Genomic DNA, 26,705 nt, shown 5'->3' on the forward strand with positions numbered 1-26,705 from the left:
ATGGACTGGAGCTTTTTCTTTGTGAATAGAAACTGGATGCCACAGTGATTCATGTGGGTTTTATTCCTCTTGTCTTGCTGTTATTTTTGTACCTTTTATCCCTCAAAGGACCCTTCTTGGGTTTTGAATAGAAGCCTTTATTCCGGTTAAGATGTTTTCTTCTATTTTACCACTTCCATCTTTTTTTGTGGCCCTTGATCCTATTTTTCCCTGACTTCATGCTTGGTTGGCCCTTATAAAACTTGTGTCCAAAAGATTGAGGATTAGACTTTCCTAGGACTTACCTGTCCTACAAGCAGGCAAGCACGTCCACTTGGCGGGGGGCGGGGGAATGACACATGACATACATGGCATACACATTAAGCAGTTGGTCATGTCTGACTGGGTTCCAGTTTCTTGGGAATGTTGGTCCCCTTGTTCAGGCTTGCATATTTTAAACTAAAAATTTCAGTGTATTGTTTTTAGTAACTTCATTTATAGTCCTCCATAACGAGTTAGAAGGATGTACCTGCTACCATTTATTCCTATAATTTTAGAAAGTTGGGGCTTGACATTATACTCAATTTAGTGAGAATAGATGCAAAAAAGTGGAGGGGCAGGAGAACTTGTCCAGACACCTTAGATGAAGTCCGGAGCCCAAGGCTTTATCTTAACCATGTATGGTACCCCATTCATTCATCAAGAAAACCCTCAACAGCTGGGCCTGCATGGAGTGGTTATATTTCAAGGTTTTTCACAGGGGTTACAGTAGGACAGTCCCCACCCCAATCAGGCACCAGGAAGAAAGTAGGGACTTAAACAGCACCCCAGTTCTTCAGCCTGAGCCATCACATGCTATCAGTCTCCTAACCTCCCCCTGGACCTAAGACAGGGCTTGGGCAGAGAAGATCAATGGAGGGACAAAAAAATGAGTTACATTGCCACCTGAGAATCCTCAGAGGGGAGGACCCAGCCTTAGTCTCCCTTCTCCCAAGTGCAAAATGTGTAAACAGAGTAAAACAGAACAGAAAAGTGCAGTCTTAAGTGGTTTTCTCTCCTGCCCCTCCCACCCTTCCCTCCCCCCACCCCCAATCTTTGGGGATAAAGAATATAAAGACAACCCTGGCTTTTCTATTGCCTTGTTGCTTGCTGAATATAAGGAATGGGGTGGGGCAGGAAGGGGCCAGTTTGCCCTTAGGCACAGCTCTACGGCTGTGCCTCATTCATTTCCACAGCTGCCACTGTCCCTAGAGGATCAGGTGAATTGGTCAGGGGATCAGTCTCCCTCGGCCTGACTTACGGCTGGGACAGCCCCATCTTTCTGTTGATTATGTGGCGCATATATATATATATATATATATATGTATATATATATAATTTATATAAATATTTCTCTATGTACAAGGAATATGAGTGGCTTTCATGGAGGGAGGGAAGCTGGGGGCCGCAAGGCATCAACGCTGCTGGAGTTGTCCAATTCAGTGCTGTCACAGTCTGAGTCCTCAGAATTGGGAGGGCCCTGTGAGAAAGTAGAAATGGAGTGAGATTCCTTAGGGTTCTTTGCTGGGGTCATTTTAATAGCCAGTGGCTTACTGACTTGTTTTTTTGAGACAGCAGTCTTGCTCTTTTGCCCAGGCTGGAGTGCAATAGCGCAATCTCAGCTCACTGCAACCTCCGCCTCCCAGGTTCAAGCAATTCTGCCTCAGCCTCCTGAGTAGCTGGGACTACAGGCGTGCACCACCATGCCCGGCTAATTTTTGTACTATCAATAGAGATGGGGTTTTACCATATTGGTCAGGCTGTTCTTGAACTCCTGACCTTGTGATCCACCTGCCTCAGACTCCCAAAGTGCTGGGATTCCAGGTGCGAGCCACCGTGCCCGACCGGCTTACTGATTTATTTCTTCCAGATTTCAGTTGCTCAGGCCATTCTCCAGGGTGTCAGACTCCTTTCAGAATCCTTCCCTGGCTGCAACTTATAGCTACATACAAGCTACTGGTCAGGCACCATAATAGATGCTCTGCAAGAGGCTTCTGAAATTCCACCACGTGGATATTTGCTCTTTATGGTACTTTCTGGCCTGTGCAGCTGTCTCCCCAAAAGCTGTCAAAAGATAAGGCATCTATCTGCTTACAGCTCTCCCTGTTCAATATCTGCTTGTTGCTGTTGTGCCACTCACCTGCTTTCCTCTGAGAAGTTCCTGGTGTGGAATGGGCAGGGAGCTGGGTTCTGGGCTGGGGATGACCTCTGAAGGAGGTGGGTCCAGTGGGATTTCTGAGCCCTGGGAACACATGTCATCAGACCGCTCATCTGGCCGCTCATCAGTGTTGGTGCTGCCGACTTCAGGTGTGCCACTGGGGGAAGGTTCACTAGCTGTGCCTTCCTCCCCATCTGATGGATTCTCTGAGCTGAAGGTAGATAGTGACTGGCGCATGTTCAGACTCTGAGGCCACCTACATGTCGAAGAGGGGGATTACAGCTTGGTTCTGCCCCTTACAGAAAACAAAAATGCCATTAACTCCTGTACTCCATCACTTACCTCTGGCTTGATGTCAGCTCTACTTCACTGTCCACCTCTCCTTCCTCCTCTTCTGATGAGATGCCACGTTTCTGCAGGAGAGATGGGGGGGACTGTGGTCAGAAGTGGAAAGAGGTCACTAAGAATCCAGAAGAAGGGAACATAGTTTAAAAGGGTAAAGTAGGGAATGGCTTAAAATTGAGCATAATGTGGGGGATTACACTTGGACCCCAGGGAGAATAAGGAAAAAGGGAAAGAGCTCAGGAGCCTTCCCATACTTTACCTGACTTCGGGTGACGGCAGCCCTGTACAGCAGTGCAGCTGGGGTCAAGTGCTGGGACCCAGCCCGGCTTCCTCCCCGGCCCGAGGTCCCTTCCCTTCCAGTTCCCAGAAGCCCCACACCTTCACCAGGCCCTACTGGAGGAGGTGGCTCCCCTTTGGCTCCCCCAGGTGAATCTGGGCTGGTGGAGCCAGGGGCTGATCCCTCACTTGGTGGGGTGTCACCCCGGGCCGGAGGTGGTGAGCCAGGATCCCCAGCTCCGCTTGTGGCCCCCCGGCCCCGGGACCCTAGTGCTGCTGACAGCAGGTCTGGGGATGAAGAAGACATTTTGCGGAGCAGGAGGTCATGATGAAGCCCACGGAGGGCAGGAGGGCAGGCCTCCCAGGCTGAGGGTCCCCCTCCTAGGCTTCCTGGTCCTCCAGGTTCATTGGGTGGCACAGCTGTACGAAGCCCAGGCAGGTCCCCACAGCTCCCCTTGGCGCTGGCCTTGCGGTGACGGGTCTTGCCACGGCGACTCCGTCCTGGTGAGGGGGGACCCTTAGGACACCCAGGAAGCCCAACCCCACTTAGGGCTGCATCTAGTTTAGGTAGCAAAGACTCTGTCTTGAGGATATCTGGTCTGGAAGGAGAGAAAAAGTAAAAGGTTGAGACTGCCAAATCTATGTACTCAAAAGCACTCCCTATCTTTGGACACTAAAGTACGCATCTCCCTGCTAAACATCTGCTGCCACTTCAGTATCCCTCTTGCCATATTGGAACCACCATTCATGTCCCACCTTTTGCTATGGGGTGACAGCTTCTGTGGCACATTCCTCTTCTTGATAAGCTTCTCCATTGTGTTTCCATGCAGGAGGCCCCGGGAAGGGTGTGTCTTCAGCAGGCCTGGGCACCTCCGCTCTAAAGCTTGCTCTCGCCTAAAGATCCAGGCACCTTCTCAGCTGGGCAAATGACCAGGAAGGGGCACCCCGGTCTCAGTAGGATCTCTAAGGCAGGCACAGCGCCAGGGCTTGGTGCATAAGGACAGGTAGGGTTACCTGAGCAGCTCCCTCTCCTTGAGTTCCAGCTGCAACATGAGGGCATTAAGTTCCATATACAGGTTGTTGGCTCTCTCCAGCTTCCTTTCATAGTGCTCCCTGATGTCCAGGGCATGTCTGCAACGGGCAGAAGGGTTCCCAAAGGTGAACTGGGTTCATCTAGGGCCATAATAGATCCGCAGTCTCAGAATTCCTGTCCACAGTCCTTTCATAGTCCTTCCATAGTCCTTCCACCCGCCCTGGGGCTGGGTAGGAGCTGACTGGGTACATAGTCCTTGCTGTTGGTAAAATCACCTCCCCAAGCACAGGAACTCACCTGAGCTCCTCCCTCCTTCTCATCACCAGTTCCTCTTCTAGGCGGTGCAGACAGGTCCCTTCTGACTTTATCTTTTCAAAGTGCAGTTTTACTTCTTCCCGCCACTCTGCCTGTGGGTGGAGAGCAGACGAGGAGTGAGAGCCATCCCTTCACCCAGTGAAAGGCTCTGCAGGTTGCCCACACGTCACTGCCAATGTGTGTGCTGGAGCAAAAAGGAGTGGATTGACTCTGTTCTCTAAGAGCCAATCTCCTCAGTCCCACTTAACCCATTTCCCAGCCTCCCCCTCAAATGGCATCATCTCTGCAAAGAAGGGGAATTAGGTATTCATTTTCCTACCCACAGCACACCTGGGACTTAAAGTAAGTCTCCTGGGGTGTGGAGAGTACATCAGCTGAGGCAATGTCCAGATGCAGCAGAATCTGTCGGAATGATGGGCGATTTCGCGGTTTGCTATTCCTGAAAGGAATGGAGTTAGGAGGAGAGGGGAGAATTTGAGGGAGGACCAGATAGGAACTAGAGCATCCTTTCCCAAAGTGTGTCCTGGAGAATCCAATCCTAGAATGTACTCTGTGACAAAAGAACTTACGGTCAATGGTCTCTAGGGAATATTAAACACTATTCATTAGTGTGTCAAAATCCTGCAGTAAGGAAACCTATTGAACCCCATATTTTCCAACTTGTCTCCCCAAATAAAGGCCTTTTCTGAATAACTTCACTGAAGGAACCACACTTTGGGAGATGCTCAATGACAGATTAGCCATCTTCAAACTTCCCTGGGTCTAGGTTCCAAATGAGGGTCTGGGACCCTTTCCTTCTGTGTTCTAAGGTTGTTTACTTGAGGCTCAATGAACCATGCTTGGTGGTTATGCTGCTCCTTCCCTGTACTTGTATGCACTCACTGGCACTTCATGACAAACCAGGAATGCAGATATTGTTAACTGTATTTTGTAGATGAGGAAACAGTTTCAGAGTGATACCACTTGTCCCTGGTGACTCAGCTCAGAAGGTAGAATGAGCCTGATTCAGATGCAAGTCAGTCCTTTGTATTAAATGTCCCTGCTATTTATTGGTCAGTCCAGCCCCTCTCAGTTCTAGATTGTAGTTCCCTGGCTCCACATCCTGAGTCCTCAGTACTTGGGGAGCCACATCTGGGAGCCCTGACACCCTTCCCCTCTTAAGGACTCTGAACTTGGCCACCTAGGGTTCTAGGTACTGGCTGTCCATCAGTACTGCTGTTCTCAACTTCTCCAGGCCCAGTATCCCAGCTCAGCCCATCCTTACCAGCACTGGCGAAGTAGGATCTTGAAACCATCTGGGCAACTGGAGGGCACGGGCAGATGGAGACTGTTGCTTCCCACACCCCAGATGATGGCTGAGGAATCTACGTCTTTGTAGGGGATCTCACCAGTCAGCAGTTCCCACAGCACCACACCGAAGGACCTGGGGATGAGGGGACATCACTTGGGAGCGGGTTCCTCCAGAGGTCCTGGTTGCTACTGGCCCATCACTTGTGCTCAAGCCCTAGAAGTTGCCCACCATGCCCCCAGGGCTGGCCACCCACTCTTCTCAGTTTTCAGCCTAGTCCTCACCAGATGTCGACCTTCTCAGACACAGGCTCATTGCGGATCACCTCAGGGGCCATCCAGGCTACTGTCCCTGCAAAGGACATCTTGGTGCTCTTGTCACTCAGCTCCTTGGAAGTGCCAAAATCTGAGATCTTCACCACATCGTCGTAGGTGATTAGCATGCTGGTAAAGAGTGTAGTCAGCTGGGGTCCACACCCCTCCACACACCTCATCTAACTCTGCAGCAACTCTGCCTTTCAGGTTTTTTTTTGTTTGTTTTTGAGACTGGAGTCTCACTCTGTCACTCAGGCTGGAGTGCAGTGGTTCAATCTCGGCTCACTGCAACCTCCGCCTCCTGGGTTCAAGTGATTCTCCTGCCTCAGCCTCCCAAGTAACTGGGACTACAGGCATGTGCCACCATGCCCCACTAATTTTTTTTTATTTTTAGTAGAGACAAGGTTTCACCATGTTGGCCAGGATGGTCTCGATTTCTTGACCTCATGATCCACCCGCCTCGGCCTCTCAAAGTGCTGGGATTACAGGTGTGAGCCACTGCATCTGGCCTGCCTTTCAGTTTTAAATCATTTGGGACACCCAAAGGTGAGGGGCTCACTACAGCCCTCCTGAGATGGGACTATCACTTGGAAGAGGTTTCTGAGATGGCCACATGGACGTAGGGCATGGTTTGGAAGTGCGGAGAAGGCCACACTGACTTGAGTGGGTCACCTGCATGCACATCTGTTGCTCCCTGCTTGCTTACTCACTTGGGTGACTTGAGATCCCTGTGGATAATCTTGTGTAGGTGCAGGTAGTTCATGCCACCGGCGATGCCCATGGACCAGTCAACCAGTAAGGAGGGGGTGACAGGGCGGCCGGCCCGCAGTACCTCATATAGCTGGCCCTGGGCGCAGAACTCCATGAGGATGCAGTAGCAGGGAGCCTGGGTACACACACCCCTGCGAGACAGACGATGGTATGAAGGCCTCAGCTGGCTGAGCCTTCACCTGATTAATAACTGGAACCCCCATTCCCACCCATTCCACCTAAGGGTCTCCTCTGGGAAGGATGGGGTAGGTCCCACTGCCCAGGAGGGTACCAGGCCTTAGCATAGTATCCCCAACACCCAGCCCCTGCCCTGGACCTCACTTGAAGGTGATGATGTTGGGGTGCTTCAGCTTTCGCAAGTGCTTGATGTCGGTTTCTTTGAGGTCTCGCACCTTCTTCACAGCCACCTCCTCCCCGTGGAAGCGCCCCAGGAAGACAGCACCCTGGGCCCCTGAGCCCACCCACTGCAGGTCCAGGATTTCCTCAAAGGGGACCTCCCAAAGGTCTGTGGGCAGGAGGCACAGTGCCACAAGCCTCAGAAAGAGCCACACTCAAGGCCAGGGACGGGATAGCATTGGGTTGGCTGAATTGACTTAAGGAGGGTGAGGCAGAAAAGTAGCCAAAAACAGGCCGAGAAGAAGGTTCGAGGGAACAGGGAAGGAATGAATGGGTGACCTTAAAAGAAGTTGGGAAGTTAGAGGCTGATGGATGGCTAAGGGACTAGGGCCATGTCATGGGGAGGGAAGGGACCATTGCATGACTTTAGTGGAGCTGACCAACAGATCTCAGGCTCAGGGAAACAGGGAGGAGGCTCCCACAAGGACGTGGCCTACCTTCCTGCTGCTGCTTGTGCTCAGTGGAGTAGGCTTTGCCAATCATGGTCCAGACAGGGCGCAGGCAGCCAAAGAGGCCCTCAAGGAAGCCACTGCCACTCTGGCACTGCAGTCGCACCTCATCAGCTCGAACTCTGGATGCCCGACTCTCAGGTGACCCAGCTGCGCCCCCTGGGCCCCCTGCATCCTGCTCATGTAGCTGCAGGACACTGTTGGCAAAAGGCTCAGGGGGCGGCTCTCCACCTGGGGAGGGGCTGGGCCCTCCCCCACCCTGCCCACCAAGGGGTACCACATCTCGAAGTACACACTGGGTAGGCGTCAGGTCCTTCTCGGGAGTGCAGTCAGAAGTGTCTGGGTCCAGCTTGCGCATGGATGCCTCACTTAGGGTAGACACGAAGCCCCCAAAGGAAGGAGAGGGTGTTCGGGTCTCATGGAGGCAAGCCATGGCCTCTGGCCCCTGGTGTGATGGTGAACACTGGGCCCTGTGGGAATGAAGGAAGGAGGGGCTGTTAAAGCCCCAGGCGTGCCCGCTCAGGATGCTTACCCCAGAGGCACAGATTGGGGTTCCGGGTTCACAGAAGCCCTGTTGGAGGTAACACTTGTGGCTCCGTTTCTCATGCCCCTCCAAGTTGCACCTTGACCCATCTTAGGAAATCTGATACACTTGGGCTTCCTCTCAGGCATGTTAGTAAGGCAAGTAATAGGTAGACAGGTATCGTACCTGGGTATCATTCTCAGGTAACAGCCCCACGTGGGTACACACTGGTAAAATATGTCTCAAATTCAAGTATAATGGTAACAGATGAGTTCCCTTCTCCCTGTAAGATGACTAATTCATTGCTGCGGCACATTTTTTTCACCTGAGACTCACAGGCACACAGGTATCAGGAGTGTCTCACATTTACACCTTTAACTCGGGGTCAACCTCAGGCACACAATAGTAACACCTAGACCTTCCTCACACTGAAGCACACACAGGATGCTGGTAAACCTTTCAGGCACCCTTGGACAGCATTCCTGAGCTGCCTACATAAGGTGACACCCCCAGGCCTCCTGCCCAGGTACTTAAACATGGTACTACTGAGGCCCTCTCAGGAACACTCAACTCAGGTGACAGCCTCATTCTAAGACACACTCCTGGGCCTCTCCAAGGTAAGTGAAGGTTGTAACCACAGAGTTCTGTGTCCCCCCAACATTGGCAGAAGCAGCCAATGGGGATGCAGACACCTGTCACAGAAGGCCACTGCTTCATCCCCCTTAGCCCTCCCTTCAGTCCAGCGGCTCTCCCAGGGGTCAAACAAGGTCTTGTCTCCTCTTTCCTCTTCATTGCCCCATCCCCTGCTCCTCAAACTTTGCAGGCAATGGGGATGTGTCCCAGTTCATAGCTGGGTGCTATTAAAAAAACAACCATTAGGCCGGGTGTGGTGGCTCATGCCTGTAATCTCAGCGCTTTGAGAGGCCGAGGTGGGAGGATCACCTGAGGTCAGGAGTTCGAGACTAGCCTGACCAACATGGAGAAACCCCGTCTCTACTAAAAATACAAAATTAGCAGGGCGTGGTGGCGCACGCCTGTAATCCCAGCTACTTGGGAGGCTGAGGCAGGAGAATTGCTTGAACCCGGGAGGCGGAGGTTGTGGTGAGCCGAGATCATGCCACTGCACTCCAGCCTGGGCAACAAGAGCAAAACTCTGTCTCAATAAATAAATGAATAAATAAATAAAACACAACCATTAAAAAACCTGAATCCGGCACAGCGTGTTGGCACATGCCTGTAATCACAACACTTTGGGAGGCTGAGGCAGGTGGATCACTTGAGCTCAGGAGTTTCAGACCAGCCTGGGCAACATGGCGAAACCCTGTCTCTACCAAAAATACAAAAAAAAAAAAAAAGCCGGGCATGGTGATCCTGTGACTGTGGTCCCAGCTCCTCTGGAGGCTGTGGTGAGAGGATTGCCTGAGCCCAGGTGGTGGAGGTTGCAGTAAGCCACTGCACTCCAGCCTGGGCGACATAGCCAAACCCCGCCTCAAAACAAAAAACAAAAAAAACCCTGAATCCTGACTTGCTTCTGCCACATAATGGCTATATGACCTCAGGCGAGCTATGGTTGAGCCTCAGTTTTTCCAGCTATACAAAGGAATAAACTGGCTGTCACTAAGGCACAGCAAACCCTTAATGCTACATGAGATTTGCCCAGAACTTGGCACCAGGAGCCATCCTGGTCTCCCAACTCACTCCACACTTGTCAGTTACCAAATCCTGAGATTTGAAGATTCCCTAGAACAAGCATCCCTCTAATTGTTCCTCATAGCTAGCAGGGTCCTTCCATGAGCCCCTGGGTTAGTCTGGAAATTATTGCCATACATTCTGAATTACAGTGGAGAATTACAGGGGAAGGGGTGGCAGGAATCTCCACATGCAGAAGGGTTCAGTAGATGATTACACAGGCATACAAGAAGGCTTGGGAAACTTCAATAGTTCTTGTAATACTTAATTACCAGGCCTTTCCCTTGAAGACTTTTTCCTGGGGGGTGAGGGTGGTAGGCCTGGAATCAGCATATTTAACAAGCATTCTAGATTTGTTAAGCTCTAACCCAGTGCATGCTATTTTCTAGTCCTACTGTTACTGCCTTAGTTCAAGTCTCATTAGCTGTCCTCACCTGGCCCAGGACAGCTGGTCTCCAAGTGCTCTCTCTACCCCCAATTCTTCACTCAGCTCCTTCAGAAGGATCTTTCTAAAACAGATTGGGGGCCAGGTAAGGTGGCTCACACCTATAATCCCAACACTTTGGGAGGCCGAGGCAGGCGGACCACCTGAAGTCAGGAGTTTGGGGCCAGATTGGCCAACATAGTGAAACCCCATCTCTATTAAAAATACAAAGAAATTAGCCAGGTGTGGTGGTGTGCACCTGCAGTCCCAGCTATTTGAGAGGCTGAGGCACGAGAATTGCTTGAATCTGGGAGGAGAAGGTTGCAGTGAGTCGAGATAAGACCACTGTACTCCAGCCTGGGCAACAAAGCAAGACTCTGTCTCAACAACAACAAAAACAGATTGGGCCAGGCATGGTGGCTCACACCTTTAATCCCAGCACTTTGAGGGGCCAAGGCAAGTGGATCACTGAAGCCTGGAAGTTCAAGACCAGCCTGGGCAACACAGTGAAACCCAATCTCTACAAAAAATATAAAAATTAGCCAGCCAGGCACAATGGCTCATGCCTGTAATCCCAACACTCTGTGAGGCCGAGGCAGGCGGATCATGAAGTCAGGAGATCAAGACCATGCTGGCTAACACAGTGAAACCCTGTCTCTAGTACAGAATACAAAAAATTAGTCGGGCGTGGTGGTGGGCGCCTGTAGTCCCAGCTACTCAGGAGGCTAAGGCAGAAGAATGGCATGAACCTGGGAGGTGGAAGTTGCAGTGAGCCAAGACTGTGCCACTGCACTCCAACGTGGGTGACAGAGCAAGACTCCATCTCAAAAAAAAAGAAAAAAATTAGTCGAGTGTGGTGATGTGCACCTTTAGTTCCACCTACTCGGGAGGCTGAGGTGGGAGGATATCTTGAGCCTGGGAGGGTGAAGCTGCAGTGAGCAGTGACTGCACCACTGCACTGCAGCCTGGGCGACAGAGGCGAGACCCTGTCACAAAAGAAAAAACAACCGCCCGCACCAACACCGGAACTTAGCCATGTCAGGTTTTTGAACCAGGACACCCAATGATAATGGCTAACTTAAGGAAGGCTTACGGCTGGGCGCAGTGGCTCACGCCTGTAATTTAGCACTTTGGGAGGCCGAGACGGGAGGATTGCTTAGGCTCAGGAGTTCGAGACCAGCCTGGGCAACACGGTGAAACCCCATCTCTACTAAAATACAAAAAATTAGCCGGGCGGGGCGGCGGTCGCCTGTAGTCCCAGCTACTCGGGAGGCTGAAGCAGGAGAATCACTTGAACCCGGGAGGCGGAAGTTGCAGTGAGCTGAGATCGCGTCACTGCACTGCAGCACCACTGCACTCCAGCCTGGGCGACACAGTGAGGCTCCATCTTAAAAAAAAAAAAAAAAAAAAAAAGGAAAGAAAGAAAAGAAAAACAAAACAAAAAAGGCTTACTATTTTTTAGCTTCCGGTAAAGGTGCATTAGCACTTTGCATATTTAATCCTCAAAACTGTAAGCTGGGCATTATTAGCCCCGTTTTACAGACTAAGGCATAGAGGTATTAAATAACCTGCCCACAGTGCCATAGCTATTAAGAAGCTCAAGCTCGGCTGGGTGCGGTGGCTGACGCCTGTAATCCCAACACTCTGGGAGGCCGAGGTGGGCGGATCGCTTGAGCTCGGGAGTTTGAGACCAGCCTGGGCAACATGGGGCTGGGCAACATGGGGAGAGCCTGTCTCTGCTAAAAATACAAAAAAATTAGCCGGCGTGGTGGCACATGCCTATGGTCCCAGCTACTTGGGAGGCTAAGGTGGGAGAATCGCTTGAGCCCAGGAAGTGGAGGTTGCAGTGTGCCACTGCACTCTAGCCTAGGTGACAGAGTAAGACTCTGTTTCAAAAAAAAAAAAAAAAAAAAAAAGAAAGAAAGAAAAGAAAAGAAATAAAGAAAAAGAAGCTCAAGCTTCATCCCCAGCCTGGAAGGCGCTTCTCATCTCTCTCCAGGTGTCACTTTATCCTGGACGTCCTTCTTTCCAGATCCGCTCCAGGTTAATGCGCCTTCTGGGCGGGCACAGCCCCGGTATGCTTCCTCTATCATGGTTCCCATTATACTGGAGGTACAATGTGGTCGGGCCTCTGGCTCCTTTGAGAGCCTGGACAGCCTTTAGAGAGACGACTTCGCATCACAAGGCTCGCATCACATGGCTTGCAACAGCACCTGGCGCGCAGAAGGTGCTTGGTAAGGTGGTACCACTGCTCTACCGCCCCGGGAGGATCGCCTTAAGCACCGCACACTCTATGCGCGCACGCGCGCACACACACACACACACACACACACACACACACAATTAGCTCCCTGAATCCTCAGAAGAGCCAGGTGAAGGAAGTACTACTGGTGCCATTATATTCTTGATAGAACTGAGGCCCAGAAAGCACAAATCACAGTAAAGTTCAGCTTCCAAATCCCCAACATATCCCACGCGGTATTTGTGGCTTCAAGAGATAAGGTGTAGATTGCAATGCAAATCACAGACAAACACAGACCAAGTAAAATGCCAACATATGGGAGAATTTCGTCTGGAGGACCCAAGGGATTTTGCCTGCCACCCTGCCCCCCCGCGCCCCCACGACCTCCCACTCCGCCGCAAGCAGGGGATTCGCTTCTGGACCACCCAGAAACAAGGCCCAGGACTCGGACGCTCTCGCCTGGCAGGCCAGGAGGGAGGGATGGCGGGATTGGAGCGCTCGGGGAGGAGCTGGGGCCGTCCCCTGGACAGCTTGGTCACCGGCAATGGAAGGCCGAAGCCCAAGTCTGGGCAGCTCAAAGTGGAGAGGAAGGGGTTACGGCCACAGCGCCCTCTCCCGCTTCCCGACTTCCTTCCCCGCCGTCACGTGGCGCGTGGTTGAGGCGGGGGCCGCCGCGGCGGAAGGGGGTGGTCCGGGGGGAAGGGGAGGGGACACGGCCGGCTGGGGGAAGCGCTGGGCGCTGCGGCGTAACCATGACGACTGGGCCCGAGGCGGCGCGTGAAGTCACCAAGACAAGATTAGCCCCGGATCACGTGAGCGCGACGTGGGGGCGGGGCTGTGCCTGGGCCCCGCCCCTGACCTGGGCCGGCCCAGGTGGCTGGTTGCCTGGATGACTGCGAGGATCGTAGGTGCGGACCCCCACCCAGCGGTCTGCCCCATCTGTGTTCCCTTCCTTCCCCTGCCCCCGCATGCAGAGAGCTCTTCGGCTGAGGCGTCGGGTATTGGCAGGAGGGGACTTGTGGGGTTGGCATTGGGGGTGCAGTACCACGGGGAAGGAAAGCAGGAAATGAGAGAAAGGGAGACGGCACAGAAAAGGCGAGGCACGGCTAGAGGAGGAGGAAGGAGCCAAGACATATACAGACACCGGAGCAGCGTGAAGCGGTGTCAAGCCCGAGAATGATGGCTTGAAAAGATGTTTGGAAAAGCAGAGGACCCTGAGAAAATGGAGATGAAAGGGGAGTGAGAAACACGGACAGCATCCATCTCCTTTTCTATCTAGAAGCCGAGCTTTGAGTAGGCACACCTGACTTTTTAAAGGAATTTTTCAGCCGTCATCTGGTTGTTTGACGACTAGGTGGTTTAGGCATAGAAAGGGTGATATGCTCAGAGACACTTGCAGCCAGCAGAGCCTCCCTCCAGTTTACCAGGCTTCCCCAGAGGCCCTTCTGGTATCCAGGGCCAGCAGCTGGGGAGAGGAGAGAAGCCATTTCACCTGTTTGTCTTTTAGGGTAGTGGGGATAGCTGAAGAAGTAGGAGATGGGACCAAGGGAAAGATATCAGGCTAATGACAGCTCTTCCAGATTGACCTGGAGTGGAGGGAAAGCTGCTGCCCCTGGGAGCTATAGTAAACTGGAGATTCCTCTCTCCCAACACACACACACACCCATTTGTTTCCTTTATTTCTGACCTGCCAGCTGTGTCCCACTGCCCCCTGGCAGGGCCTTGGCGCCAGAGCTTTGGAGGGGCGTCTAGGATGACTAGGAGCCCCTGGCCCAGACGTTCAGTCACCCTGGGGGATGGGAGCTGTCTCTCGGTTATCAATTATGCAGAGCATGGGGGAAGGGCAGCAATGTGACAGGAGGGTGGGTCTCTCTGTCACTCTGTCAACCATATCTACCATGTGTTGATGGTGGTTCTGCCTCACATTGGGTGAGGGGACAGAATGATCTCTAAGCCATACAACTGCCAGGGGAGGAGGCTCTTTGGACACCCAAGAGGCCCTAATTCAGTGCTTTGCTGGTGGCCCCAAAGTGACTCCATAAGGAGGCTACAGGGTAGAGTGGGGTAGAAAGTCACCCCCCGCCGGGCGCGGTGGCTCACGCCTGTAATCCCAGCACTTTGGGGGGCCGAGGCGGGCGGATCACAAGGTCAGGAGATCGAGACCACGGTGAAACCCCGTCTCTACTAAAAATACAAAAAATTAGCCGGGCGCAGTTGTGGGCGCCTGTAGTCCCAGCTACTCGGGAGGCTGAGGCAGGAGAATGGCGTGAACCCGGGAGGCGGAGCTTGCAGTGAGCCGAGATCACGCCACTGCACTCCAGCCTGGGAGACACAGCGAGACTCCGTCTCAAAAAAAAAAAAAAAAAAAAAAAAAAGAAAGTCACCCCCCATCTATCCCACCTTCCAGGTTCTCTGGCCTGAGATTTTGGAAGCCTGTGGCACGTAAACTCTGAATTCTCTCTAGCTCCTTCTTGTATAACAGCAGAATGTCAATGTCAAGCTGTTTGTTTGGTGGTCTTAGGGGCTCAGTTCAGAGGCCAGGTCATCTGCCTAAATCTTGGGCTGTCACACTAAGTGCTCTCCACTGTCTGAGACCTCATTTTTTACTCAGGAAAAGGATGATTCCCTTTCTCTCGTGAGTGGGGTTAGGGAGGGGAGTCTTCAAAGGGAAAGGAGACCCAAGACTTTGGAGTCCTAATTCCACTTCTGCAAGCTTTGAGGCCCTGAGAGGATAAAGGTCTCTGATGAATCGCGGCCATGCCTCCTGTCCGCTTGGCTGCAGCTTGTATTGTTTTTGAAACAGGGTTTCGCTTTGTTGCCCAGGCTGGAGTCCAGTGGCATGATCACTGTTCACTGCCTGCAGCCTCAACCTCCTGTGCTCAAGTGATCCTCCCCCTTCAGCCTCCTGAGTAGCTGGGACTACAAGGCACTCACCACCACACCAGACTAAATTAAAAAAAAAAAAAAAAAAAAAAAAAAAAGAGGCTGGGTGCGGTGGCTCAGGCCTGTAATCCTAGCACTTTGGGAGGCCAAGGCAGGCAGATCACAAGGTTAGGAGATGGAGACTATCCTGGCTAACATGGTGAAACCCCGTCTCTACTAAAAATACAAAAAATTAGCCAGGCGTGGTGGCGGGTGCCTGTAGTCCCAGCTACTCAGGAGGCTGAGGCAGAAGAATGGCGTGAACCCGGGAGGCGGAGCTTGCAGTGAGCTGACATCGCACCACCGCACTCTAGCCTGGGAGACAGCGAGACTCCGTCTCAAAAAAAAAAAAAAAAAAAAATTGTAGAGACCATGTCTCACTCTGTTGCTCAGGCTGGTTCCAAACTCGTGGGCTCAACTGATCCACCAGTCTCGGCCTCCCAAAATGTTGGCATTACAGGCATGAACCACTGTGTCCTGCCCTGCAGCTTGTTTTTATTTTCCTTTTTACAAGATTCGTGGTCCTGGCCCCAGGGTCCCAAGATGGAAAGTACTATCGCTTTTCTTAGTGCCCTCATGAGGAGGAAATGACTTCCCCTGAGAACTTGGGGGAAAACTGGAGATCACCCCTAAATTCGGGTCCTTGATTGGAAAATCAAGCCCTGAGACCCCTAGCTGCCACACTTCTTCCAATGGGGTGGACAGTGAAAGGGTTCAGGGAAGGGAGGGACAGTACTATTTAGGAAAAAAGAATCAGCTTCAGATTTGGAGAGATCAGAGCTAGAATCCCAGTTTTGCCACCAATTAGTTTAAGGAATGTAATCTCTCCATGGTGCCCAACCCTCCCTGCTGGGGTGGTGAAGGTTAAGTGAGGTGATGGAGGGTGCAGGGAGCAGCATGCTTCCTCCTTGCTTTGTCTTCCTGGTTGGCCGGACACCAAGTCTTTCTTTGTGGATCCTGGAGAGGCTGAAGACTTGGTCTCTGACCTTCTGCTTTCCCAGGACAAACCGTGATTTCAGGTTCCAGGAGAACCAGGTCACAGTGCTAGTGATTGTGCTGGAGTCTCCAGTCATTCCTTTACCAGATCACCAGGCCTTCCTCTGTAAATCCTGCCATTCTGTCTCCTCTGGACTAAGGGGGAAGGCCTAATTTTCTGCACCCATCCTCACTCCCTGACCAGTTATCTCTGGAATCTGCTCTCTTAAGCAGCTATACTGCTAAGATCCTCCCTTTGATCATGTGGCCCTGGATCACCTCTCAGCCTTACCCATAGAGGCCTCGGGGAAGGGGAGGGCAGGAGCAGGGTAGGATGGGCCTCAGGAGTCCCTCCAACCTAGGACCTCAGATAGACCAGGAAGAAGTTCAGTGGATGTTAACAAATAGTTTCTCAGCTGGATGGACATTTTTAAAAATCTGGAAGAATAAATACCAAAGTATAACAACAGTTTCTAGGTAGTTGGAATTATGAGTGTTTTAATTTTCTCCTTTGGGTTTACGTCTATTCCTAGTATTTCAGTAACAACTTTGAATTGCTTTTAAAGTAAGATATAACATTTATTTTAAATTGTAAAAGAGAAAATAAGATTGATGGACTGCTCATGCATTCCTTCATTTAGCTTATTAGGACACTTGTGCAATAGGGAGAGGGTAGGTGGTAGAGGAGAGAACACAGGCCTCAAACTCAGAGTGGCTTCCTGAGGTCTTGTCTCTGCTCCTGGCCAGTTGGGTGACCTGGCTTGAGACTTCTCAACAAACCTCAGTTTCTTCATTGCTAAATGGGGACAGTGGTACCTATGTCCCACAGTGGCAGTGCAGTACATAATGTGGTGGGTAAGAACACAGGTTCTAGGTCACACAGACCTGGGTTCAAATCCTACCTCTTGCCACATACTAACTTTTTTACTTTCAACAAATTACTTAAGTTTCAGTTTTCTCCTCCATCAGAGATGATGATAACACTATCTCACTTGGTCTTGTTAAGGGCATGATTAAGACAATCAAAATAAAGTTCTTGGCCCAGGACCTGGCACACAAGAAGCTCTCTCTAAGCATTAGCCATATGGAAAGTGCCTAACACACAGTTGTAAGTTTTTTATGAATGTGATTCCCTTCCCTTCTTTCCCTTGTTCTTTCTCAAAGCAAGTACCAGTAGGGAGGGTATAGGTGGAAAGGGAGGTGGAGAAACAAGAGGGAAAAAAGACCAAAGAATGAAGAAACCAAAGGACAAGGGCTCTATCCTGAATGATCTTTAGCCTCCTCTGGAATCTGGTCACTGTCGCAGTCTCCTCACCTTCCCCACACACACATATGACCCCAGTGCTTCTGGGAGCCAATGAACCGGACAGACTAGTCTCTGTGGCCAGGCCCTCATGAAGCCCCTATGTCCCCTGCTGGCATCATCTCAACAGTATCCTCCTCCTTCCCAGCATCACCTCAGTCAACAGTGTGAGTGAGTGGATGAGTGGCGGGCATGAGGGGCAGACATTTCCACCTCACTGGAAGAAGCATGGCAGCTGGGGGTCCCAGGGCTTGACTGGTATAGGGCTGAGGACCTGAATGTAGGGGTGATCTCCAGTCCACCCTAGCAAGGACTTCTTACGGGGCTGATTCTCTCATTCCTTCTTTCTCTCCAGATCCAGGCAGGGGAGAGGGAGGACTGTGGATTACAACAGTCTGGGCCGTGAGTGGCAGAACCAAGGGTCCTCTTCCTAGAAAAGCCTGATCCTACCATATTGTCACCACCAGGGGAAGAGCAATTGGTTTTTTTTTTTTTTTTTTTTTTTTTTTTTGAGACGGAGTCTCGCTCTGTCACCCAGGCTGGAGTGCAGTGGCCGGATCTCAGCTCACTGCAAGCTCCGCCTCCCGGGTTCACGCCATTCTCCTGCCTCAGCCTCCCGAGTAGCTGGGACTACAGGCGCCTGCCACCTCGCCCGGCTAAGTTTTTGTATTTTTAGTAGAGACGGGGTTTCACTGTGTTAGCCAGGATGGTCTCGATCTCCTGACCTTGTGATCCGCCCGTCTCAGCCTCCCAAAGTGCTGGGATTACAGGCTTGAGCCACCGCGCCCGGCGCAATTGGTTTTTAGAAGGGTTCTGCCCTCTTCAGCTATAAGAAAGCCTAGGAAATCCTGAGCCACATCTAACTTCTTGCCTCCTCTGTCTGTAACTGGGATGGGTATTTAGCTGGTGGTCTACATGTTGAGAGCTGGGGTTTTCCCAACATTACCCCAGTTGACAATGGGAGTGAGTGGATGAATGGTATGCTTGAGGGGACACACATGTTTTTTTCACCCGTGTGAGATAGGAGGGAGTGGGGCCCTAAAGCTCAGAGAAACTTCAGTGTCTGGACAGGAAGGCTCAGGGGGCACTTGAGTCCTTTCCTTCCTAAATCCTTTCTGTTAGCCTTGGCTTGGTATGACCCTCTGGCTGAAACTCAGAGCTCCTAGAGCAATGGAGTCCACCTTGAGAACTGCAAGGGAAATGTGTTTAGAGGGATGCACTGACTGTGGCTTGAGACGACTCTGGGTGGGGTAAGGAGACCTCATGTGCACTCCCTCCTGATTGGAGGCCACTCACCTATGCTCCTCTGAAAAAGGCAGCAGATGAGCATCTACAAGGTAGGACTCCTCCCTTAATTCTAAGGGACACCTCACTGTTTCCTCCCACTGTCTACAGAGCCTTGACTCTTCCCTCCTCTCAGTCAAGGCCTTGGTTACCAGCAAGTCTCAACTCTTGCTTATTTTTAAGCCAATGAGTTTGAGGAGTGTTTGTGGGAAAGGGAGGAGGTTTTTGGAGGGTTTGACTGGGGGAGACGGGTTAGGGGAGCCAGAGGAGATGGAGAGAAAGAGGAGGGAGAAACCCACACGTGAATGGGGGAGGGGAGGATGCAACAGCTGGATGGAGGTGAATGCCACAGCTGGAGGGGATTAGGAGGATCACAGCTGGAAGGGGAGGGGACCAACGCCTGGGCATCTAGGAACAGGTGCTCTCTGACTAATCTTCAGGTCCAGCCTGCTAAGTGTGTGTGTGTGTGTGTGTGTGTGTGTCTGTGTGTGTGTGGAGGGAGATGTGGGTACATCAGTCCTTGCCCTTCCTTTCCTTCCCTGGAGGGGGCCAAAACTCTCCCTCCTCCTTCCCTCTCTCCCTTCCTGAGGATGAGTGGGAGGAGATGTTCTCTTGCCCTCTGTCCTTTAAGTCTGTCCCCCAATCACCCTCCACCCCACCCCAATACGGTCCTTTCCAGCTCTGGAGGCCCTTCGTCTCCAAGCTGGGCCGCGGCATCTCTCCGCTCCATTCCCTTCCTTCCCAGCCCCACACGCGTCGGGTCCAGGTCCCCAGTTCCTCCATCCCCACAGCTTCAGCATCCCCACACCACCACCCGCACCAGGCCACATCTGCATCCCGACCCTCCCTCCACGCCCGGATCCCAGGACCCGGACCCATCCCTGCCCCCCACCCCCCCACAACTCGGCCAGGCTCTCACCTCGGGGGCTCCGCGGCCGCAGCACAAAAGGCGGCGCTGCTGCAGCTCCGCTCCGGATGCTGCTCCCGCCTCCTCCTCCTTCTCCTCCTCCTTCCCTCCTCCCCCCGCTGCCCTCCACCGGACCCGGGGCGCTGTCACAGGCGATGCTCGTGCGGTGTCCGGATGCACGGGTGTCAGCTTCAGCTTGCTGCCCCCACCCCCCGACCCCTAGCCCCGTCCCTGCTCGGCTTGAACTCCCGCTCCTTCCAGGGCCCCCGCCCCTGGCCCCCCGGGACGGACACGCCCTGAGCGGGGGATGCTGCGATGGAGCCGCCGGCCTCTTAAAGGAGCCCGCTGCTGCCATCCGGCGCGCTCCACTCTCGTCCCTGGCCCGCCTGGGCCCCGCGCTTCCCTGCTGGCGGTGTCCTATGGAGGTCCCACCTCAGGCCTTAGGCTGATTCCACAGGAACCCCCTATGACTCGTCTTATAGACTCCTTTCTACATCGGAGAGAGCAGCCCCTCAGTTGGGATCCCTAGCGCTCTGGCATTGCTCCCCCTATCATACTGATCTTGCCAGCTCTCCTTCCCTTGATTGTCACCGCTCACTCTAATTTCACCCACTTGGAATTCACTCGACTCTAGGCCCCATCCTCCTCCAGTGTTCCTGGATGACCCCTCATTATCATTTAAAGATTCCTCTGGACCTCCAGCCCCGCCTCAGAGTAAGACATCTCTTTCTTGACCCCTTCTCAGAACACTCATTAGAACCTTTATTTATTTATTTATTTTTAAAAAATGTGATATCTCCCTTTCTCCAAGGTCACAAGATTTCCCTTAGCCCAGTGGTTGTGCGACTTTGGGGGAGGAGGCAATGGGGCTCTAGGACTAAAAAATTTGCGTCTGCTCAACACCCAGATCAGTTGATTAGTCTTAGGCGGCCAAAATTCACTCTTGCTTTCTTCAGCTGAGAGACCCAAGACTCATGGCAGAGGGAACGAGACCACCAGGTGCCTAGTCCTTCTAATCCTGTCGCCCCACACCACAGCCTGATTATCAGGCCCCAGAGATTTCCTTGCCAGTTAGAGAGGTTCACTAGAGCCGTTCTAAAAAGGTTTTACAAAAGAAGCAAAACCTGAAGGAGGTGAAGGACAACCTAGGAAGAGGAAGCAAGTTCTGTGTCACGGAGGCCCAAGGGCCAGGGGCTTAGGCTGTGGGTTGAGGGGACTGTCTGAGACTGACTTGGATCTGCACCAGCTCCAGAGCCCTGCGTAGACAGACATCGGTCCCCTCCGGCGTCTAGGTAAAGCCCACCCTCTCAGACCTCAAAGAGCCCGGATCCGACAGCAACCTCTCCGGACCAATCACAACCTTCCTTCACCAAGGAGGCGGGGTCAGGGGGCTGACTTTTCCTTGTCCCCGCCCCTTTGGTCGAAGTAACCAATTCCAATGTGCCTAGAGGAAGTAAACGCAATGGGAGTAACCAATGACAACATGAAGCTTCTCGTGCGTGCTTGACCCTGCCCCTCCAGCTGCGGCAAAGATGGCGCGCGGGCTCCTGGGTTCTGTAGTTTTCTCGGGATCCAAAAGGCTCCGTGCCCAAGTGAGTCCTTACCGCCCCGCTACCCAGCGGCTTCCCCTCCGCTAGTACGCATGTCCACAGCCTCACGGCCCGGGAGAGAGGGGGCGCGGAAGGAAGGAGGCGGGACGGTATTACAAACAAAAAAATACAGCCTTCTCGAGAAGCGACTGCGGAGAGCCCGCTCCTCCCAGAAGGCGGTGCAGCCGGCCCGGGCGAGCCACGCGGAGGGTTGTGGGGCGGATAGCTCCCCTCCAGATGGAGGCTCATGAAGTAGGGTGGGCGGGGGACTCCATATCCCAGCGTGCCCCTCGGCGGGCCCTACCGGCCGCGACTCCGGGCTTGGCCCCGGCCCTAGCTCGTCGGCGGTGTATTGGGGCGCGTGGAGGCTGCAGTCACGGTGGCGCCCGCGGGGACGGAGGAGGGAATGAGTGAAGAGGAGCAAGGCTCCGGCATTACCACGGGCTGCGGGCTGCCTAGGTGAGCCGCCTCGTACCGATTCCTTCTGGGCAAAAAGCGTGGGGCCGTGCGGAGGGAGTAGCGGCGCGGCCCCAGCATGCACCTGGCCTGAGGGTTGTTCCCGGCAAGCACTGGGGCAGTGGGCAGTGGTTCCCGGCGTGCACCGGGGCAGTGGCTGCTGCCTTCAGCTCTAAATAGTTTGGGGTTGGCCCGGTTCCCAGACTGCACTGGAACACTGGGCTTTATGCCCCCACATTCAGTGCATTTGGTGGGTACTGGGTTCCTGGCTTGCACTGTGTCAGGGGGTATGCACTTTCAACCTGCATGGGGCACAGGATCGTGCCCACCTTAACTGAGGCAGGAGCAGTGCATTCTTCCCCCCTTGCTTTGAGGTAGTGGGCCCTACTCTTCCAGCCTGCACCTACACTTGGAACCCAGCCAATGGATGCTAGACTGCCTGGGGTTCCTTGGACCCTATGTCCCCCATAATGTGCCTAGGTCTGGTATGGAAGTGCTTGGCCAGGTGGGTGCAGAGAGGGGAGGTGTGATATGGGTCTGTGCCCCTTCCCCCAGTATAGAGCAAATGCTGGCCGCCAACCCAGGCAAGACCCCGATCAGCCTTCTGCAGGAGTATGGGACCAGAATAGGGAAGACGCCTGTGTACGACCTTCTCAAAGCCGAGGGCCAAGCCCACCAGCCTAATTTCACCTTCCGGGTCACCGTTGGCGACACCAGCTGCACTGGTGAGGAAGGCTTGGGCAGCCTGGCTGGGGTGTGCATTTGCAGGTCCCCATGACTTTGTTTCTTGGAGTCTCTTTCTTCACAGTCCTTTTCTTCAAGGCCAGTGAGGGAAGGAGAGATTTCAGGGGAAAAGCTACTGACTGGATTGGGAGAACAGGGCTGTGAGAAGGTGGGTAGGACGTGGGAGAGTTAGAGGATCGATCAGGACTGCCACATCACCCTAGAGGAAAAGGAAGAGAAGATAACTGAAATCCCAGTGGAGTATTTGGGGGAGTGAGTGCCTGGCATGCTGGGCTCTGTTCCCGGTGCTTAACCAAATTCCCATTTAATTTTAAACCTCAGTCTAACCAGTGATGTAGGTGGCAGTATCCCCCCCCACTCCTCCCCCCGCCCGCCCATGTTGAATATGAGGAAACTGAGTATTTGAGATAGTAAATGGCTGGTGCATGGTCACATGCCTAGTGTGTGGCGGAGTGGGGCTTTTACTCCAGAGCCTACCCTCTCTTATTCCAGCTCTCTGTTTTTATTGAGGGAAAAGAAAGTGCTTTGCAAAGGAAATTAAAGCATTTGAGTTCAGAAGTCCACCCAAGGCGTTTGAGCTCAGAAGTCCTGCTTGGCATGGCTTAATTCTGGTCTGGAAGCTAATGGAAAGATAAGGGCTCTTCCTTCTAGCAATTAGTGAAACACTTCCAGTCTTCAGCAGGGGGTGGTTGGTCAGAAGGGGCTTGATGGATTCCCACTGGCTCTGAGGAGAGAGGCTGTGGGATGCTGGTTTCTCTCCCATCCTTCCAGTGACCTCCAGTATTGCCCATGCCCCCTCTCTCAGGTCAGGGCCCCAGCAAGAAGGCAGCCAAGCACAAGGCAGCTGAGGTGGCCCTCAAACACCTCAAAGGGGGGAGCATGCTGGAGCCGGCCTTGGAGGACAGCAGGTGAGGGAGGAACCGAGGCATCCCAGAAGCCCTTCAAGGAACCCAGGCCCTGCACCACCCCCTCTGCCACCAGGCCTGGCCAGGTGACACTTAGCCACCCTGACCTGGCCTCTTCCTGAGAGTCCCTCTGGACCTGAACAGGGTCTTCCAGGGCGTTTGCTGCTATGAAGAATTCTTGGGGTGGAGGGGTTGGTTAGCCCCATAGAGGGGTTGTGGCAGTAGATTGGGACCTGGGTTAGGGAGGGAGAGGGGTGGAGGCTGAGGCTAAAGGGAGTTGCTCCCCAACATACCTCCTTGTTCTAGCAAGATGTCCTTCCTTCACGCGCAGGTTGGAGTTTGTTGCTCCTCTGGTTCTTTGGTACAAAGAGACCCTCTTTTCTCAGTCTTTTTGCCGGTGTTTGGCGGCAAAGGATCCCAGGAGGAAGCTGTTGGTTGAGCCTCCCTGATTCTTTGGCTCAATTTGGAAGTTCTCTTAGGGGATCGGGAGGTCAGGAGGACGTGGGTCCCCCACCCCTCTCTTCCCCCTATACATGGGTGTGAATCAAAGGCCCCCTTCCCCTCGGGAAGTTCTTTTTCTCCCCTAGACTCTTCACTGCCTGAGGACATTCCGATTTTTACTGCTGCAGCAGCTGCTACCCCAGTTCCATCTGTTGTCCTAACCAGGTATCTGTGTTCCCTGACTGCCTGAGGTGGGTGGAGGAAGGGGTTCTGGTTTTTGGCTCCTCAGTCTTTGGACCCAGGCTGGTCAGGCATGAGGAAGTCTGAGAATAAACAGAATGGAATAGTTGGGAACCAGAACTTGAAGAAATCACAGCAGCTGGGGTAAGCTCTTGGGACAGAAGGTCATTTGTGATTTTCAGATAGCCTTATGGATGATGTTCGACCATATTTAAGGGTCTCGCAGGCCCCATTTTCTTCTGGGTTGACCACATGTCAGTTCTGTGTTTGAGGCCCATCAGGCACTTCTGGGACTGGAAATACAGCTCTTCTCCCACTGTCCTGGCTTGGATGATACACAAGTGTTCCAGATTGGAAATGGGCTGGGGCCTGGAGAAGGCCTCCCTTGAGTGGGAGGGGGAAGGAAGCCGGCTAGAGCAGGAGGGAGCAGGCTCGATGTGTGAACAGACAGCTGCCTGCCCGGTGGGAATCAGGAGATGGTAGTCAGGAATCTAAAGTAGTGGTTAGGCTTGGAGCTCATGGGCAGGCTCAGATGGAACCCTTCACCTCAACTTTGGCCCTGTGCCCTTTTTCCTTCAGGAGCCCCCCCATGGAACTGCAGCCCCCTGTCTCCCCTCAGCAGTCTGAGTGCAATCCTGTTGGTGCTCTGCAGGTGTGCTCCATCCTCATTTCGCATGCATGCCTGTCTTCCTTTGAGTCAGGGGCCATGAGGGAAGGTTATGTGTGTTTGGGGGTGGGGGCGGTTCCCTGTACTGAGGCCCTTTCCACCCCCCTCTCTCCTTCCTCTCACCTAGAGTCTGAGGCTCCTGCGTGGGGACCAGCGTGGGTGTGAGAAGCCTTTTTTCACTCAGCCTCATGCACCCTGTGTCTCCCTTCCAAGGAGCTGGTGGTGCAGAAAGGCTGGCGGTTGCCAGAGTACACAGTGACCCAGGAGTCCGGACCAGCCCACCGCAAAGAATTCACCATGACCTGCCGAGTGGAGCGTTTCATTGAGATTGGTAACCGGGCAGGAGGGGGTTCTCACAGCTCCTCTCCCGCAGCACTCTGGCCCCAGCCCCAGAGCAGCTCCTAGCCTCACTCTGCTACACCCCCTGCTCTCTTAGCTTTACAGTCCCTGGCTCAGCCCCTTCCTTTTAGCTTCTTGGCACCCTATCTGTCCCCTTCTTCCTGGCCGACCAGGTTCTCAGGTGCACGGGCAGGTCCTGAGTTCCCCTTTCCAGATGACATTCTGGGGGGACCCTTAATCCAAGTATGACCTGGGTGAAAGCACTGGGTCTGTGGGGAATCATAATCCAGCAGCCCTCTCTCCATATGCAGGGAGTGGCACTTCCAAAAAATTGGCAAAGCGGAATGCGGCGGCCAAAATGCTGCTTCGAGTACACACGGTGCCTCTGGATGCCCGGGATGGCAATGAGGTGGAGCCTGATGATGACCACTTCTCCATTGTGAGTGGCTCATGTGGGCTGGGCACTGTGGCCCATCCTCCATGCCAGGGCAGGGCTCCAGGGACTTGGGTCTGTGACTCAGCAGTGAGCCTCTCTGGGTCCTAGGCCTGCTTCTGCCACACTTTTCCTACCAGACCCAGGGTTCCTGGGGCCGACTCAGCCTTGACTGTAGGCCCGCTCTGTAGCTCTGTTACTGGGATGAGGAGGGATGCTTGGCTATCTGGCCCAGGACCTGGTAGTTAGAAGGGGCCACCCAGGGATTGAGTGGGGGGAGGCAAGCTGGAGGAAGCATTCTTTGTTCTTCTCCTTTGACGTTGAATATTTCAATGCCTGGGTCCCACAGTCTCTCGCTTCATCTTTCTCACTGTTCCCATCTTGACAGGGTGTGGGCTCCCGCCTGGATGGTCTTCGAAACCGGGGCCCAGGTTGCACCTGGGATTCTCTACGAAATTCAGTGGGAGAGAAGATCCTGTCCCTCCGCAGTTGCTCCCTGGGCTCCCTGGGTGCCCTGGGCCCTGCCTGCTGCCGTGTCCTCAGTGAGCTCTCTGAGGAGCAGGCCTTCCATGTCAGCTACCTGGATATTGGTATGGCTAGCTGAGGAGTGAGCCAGGGGATGGTGGGGGCTGGACGGGAGCAAGTAGAAGGGGGTGATGATGACGTGAACGCACCCCTCCCCAGGGCTACCTCCCCACCCAACATTGCCTCCTTCCTCTCTCTTGCTCTCCAGAGGAACTGAGCCTGAGTGGACTCTGCCAGTGCCTGGTGGAACTGTCCACCCAGCCGGCCACTGTGTGTCATGGCTCTGCAACCACCAGGGAGGCAGCCCGTGGTGAGGCTGCCCGCCGTGCCCTGCAGTACCTCAAGATCATGGCAGGCAGCAAGTGAAGCCCCAGCTGGACTCATGGATGTGCACCCTTTGCTCCCTGCTCTTTCTGCCTCTGGGCTCATGTATCTGCGCAGCTCTGGTACCCTCTGTGGGTACCATCTCTACCTCTGACACAGACTGCCTGCCTTGAGGCTGAGAAGGCACAGGGCAAGGAGCCAAGGACCACAGGGCCTCAGCCAGCCCAGGATTCGTCCTCATTTTATTGGTGATGATGAATGGGAATGAAATCGGGGCTGTCTACTAGAGCCTGGAATAAATATGCTGCTTTGTAGATTTTTAAGCCCTTCTCTCGTTTCCTGAGCAGTGTGGATAGCAGAGGAGGTCACCACATGACTTTTGTGTGCCTTCCCTGAGCTCCTGTTCCAGC

General features: G+C 53.4%; 2 protein-coding genes across 8 annotated transcripts; one reads left to right on the top strand and one right to left on the bottom strand.

Moving 5' to 3' along the window:
• Nucleotides 1-704: 704 nt before the first annotated feature.
• MAP3K12 (mitogen-activated protein kinase kinase kinase 12) lies at nt 705-19,717 on the bottom strand. Of its 4 annotated transcripts, none has more exons than XM_015151804.3 (15): nt 19,645-19,676; nt 7,660-7,833; nt 7,352-7,560; nt 6,840-7,023; nt 6,458-6,649; nt 5,718-5,876; nt 5,410-5,568; nt 4,476-4,584; nt 4,128-4,237; nt 3,812-3,928; nt 3,554-3,691; nt 2,781-3,396; nt 2,519-2,589; nt 2,159-2,432; nt 705-1,498 (listed from the first exon to the last, which is right to left on the bottom strand). In XM_015151804.3, the coding sequence occupies exons 2-15, from the start codon at nt 7,794-7,796 to the stop codon at nt 1,400-1,402; spliced, it is 2,574 nt and encodes an 857-aa protein (XP_015007290.1). In that variant the 5' UTR covers nt 7,797-7,833; nt 19,645-19,676; the 3' UTR covers nt 705-1,399.
• TARBP2 (TARBP2 subunit of RISC loading complex) lies at nt 19,676-26,618 on the top strand. Of its 4 annotated transcripts, none has more exons than XM_015151872.3 (9): nt 19,676-21,680; nt 22,233-22,402; nt 23,227-23,329; nt 23,897-23,992; nt 24,587-24,659; nt 24,888-25,005; nt 25,325-25,452; nt 25,835-26,036; nt 26,180-26,618. In XM_015151872.3, the coding sequence occupies exons 1-9, from the start codon at nt 21,628-21,630 to the stop codon at nt 26,335-26,337; spliced, it is 1,101 nt and encodes a 366-aa protein (XP_015007358.2). In that variant the 5' UTR covers nt 19,676-21,627; the 3' UTR covers nt 26,338-26,618. The 4 variants fall into 4 exon arrangements, with proteins under 4 accessions (XP_015007358.2, XP_015007361.2, XP_015007359.2 ...); XM_015151875.3 differs by having other exon boundaries at nt 21,088-21,680; nt 22,238-22,402; XM_015151873.3 differs by lacking the exon at nt 19,676-21,680 and adding an exon at nt 21,792-21,927.
• Nucleotides 26,619-26,705: the final 87 nt, after the last annotated feature.

The sequence above is a fragment of the Macaca mulatta genome, chromosome 11 (genome assembly GCF_049350105.2).
Source record: "Macaca mulatta isolate MMU2019108-1 chromosome 11, T2T-MMU8v2.0, whole genome shotgun sequence".
NCBI lineage: Eukaryota > Metazoa > Chordata > Mammalia > Primates > Cercopithecidae > Macaca > Macaca mulatta.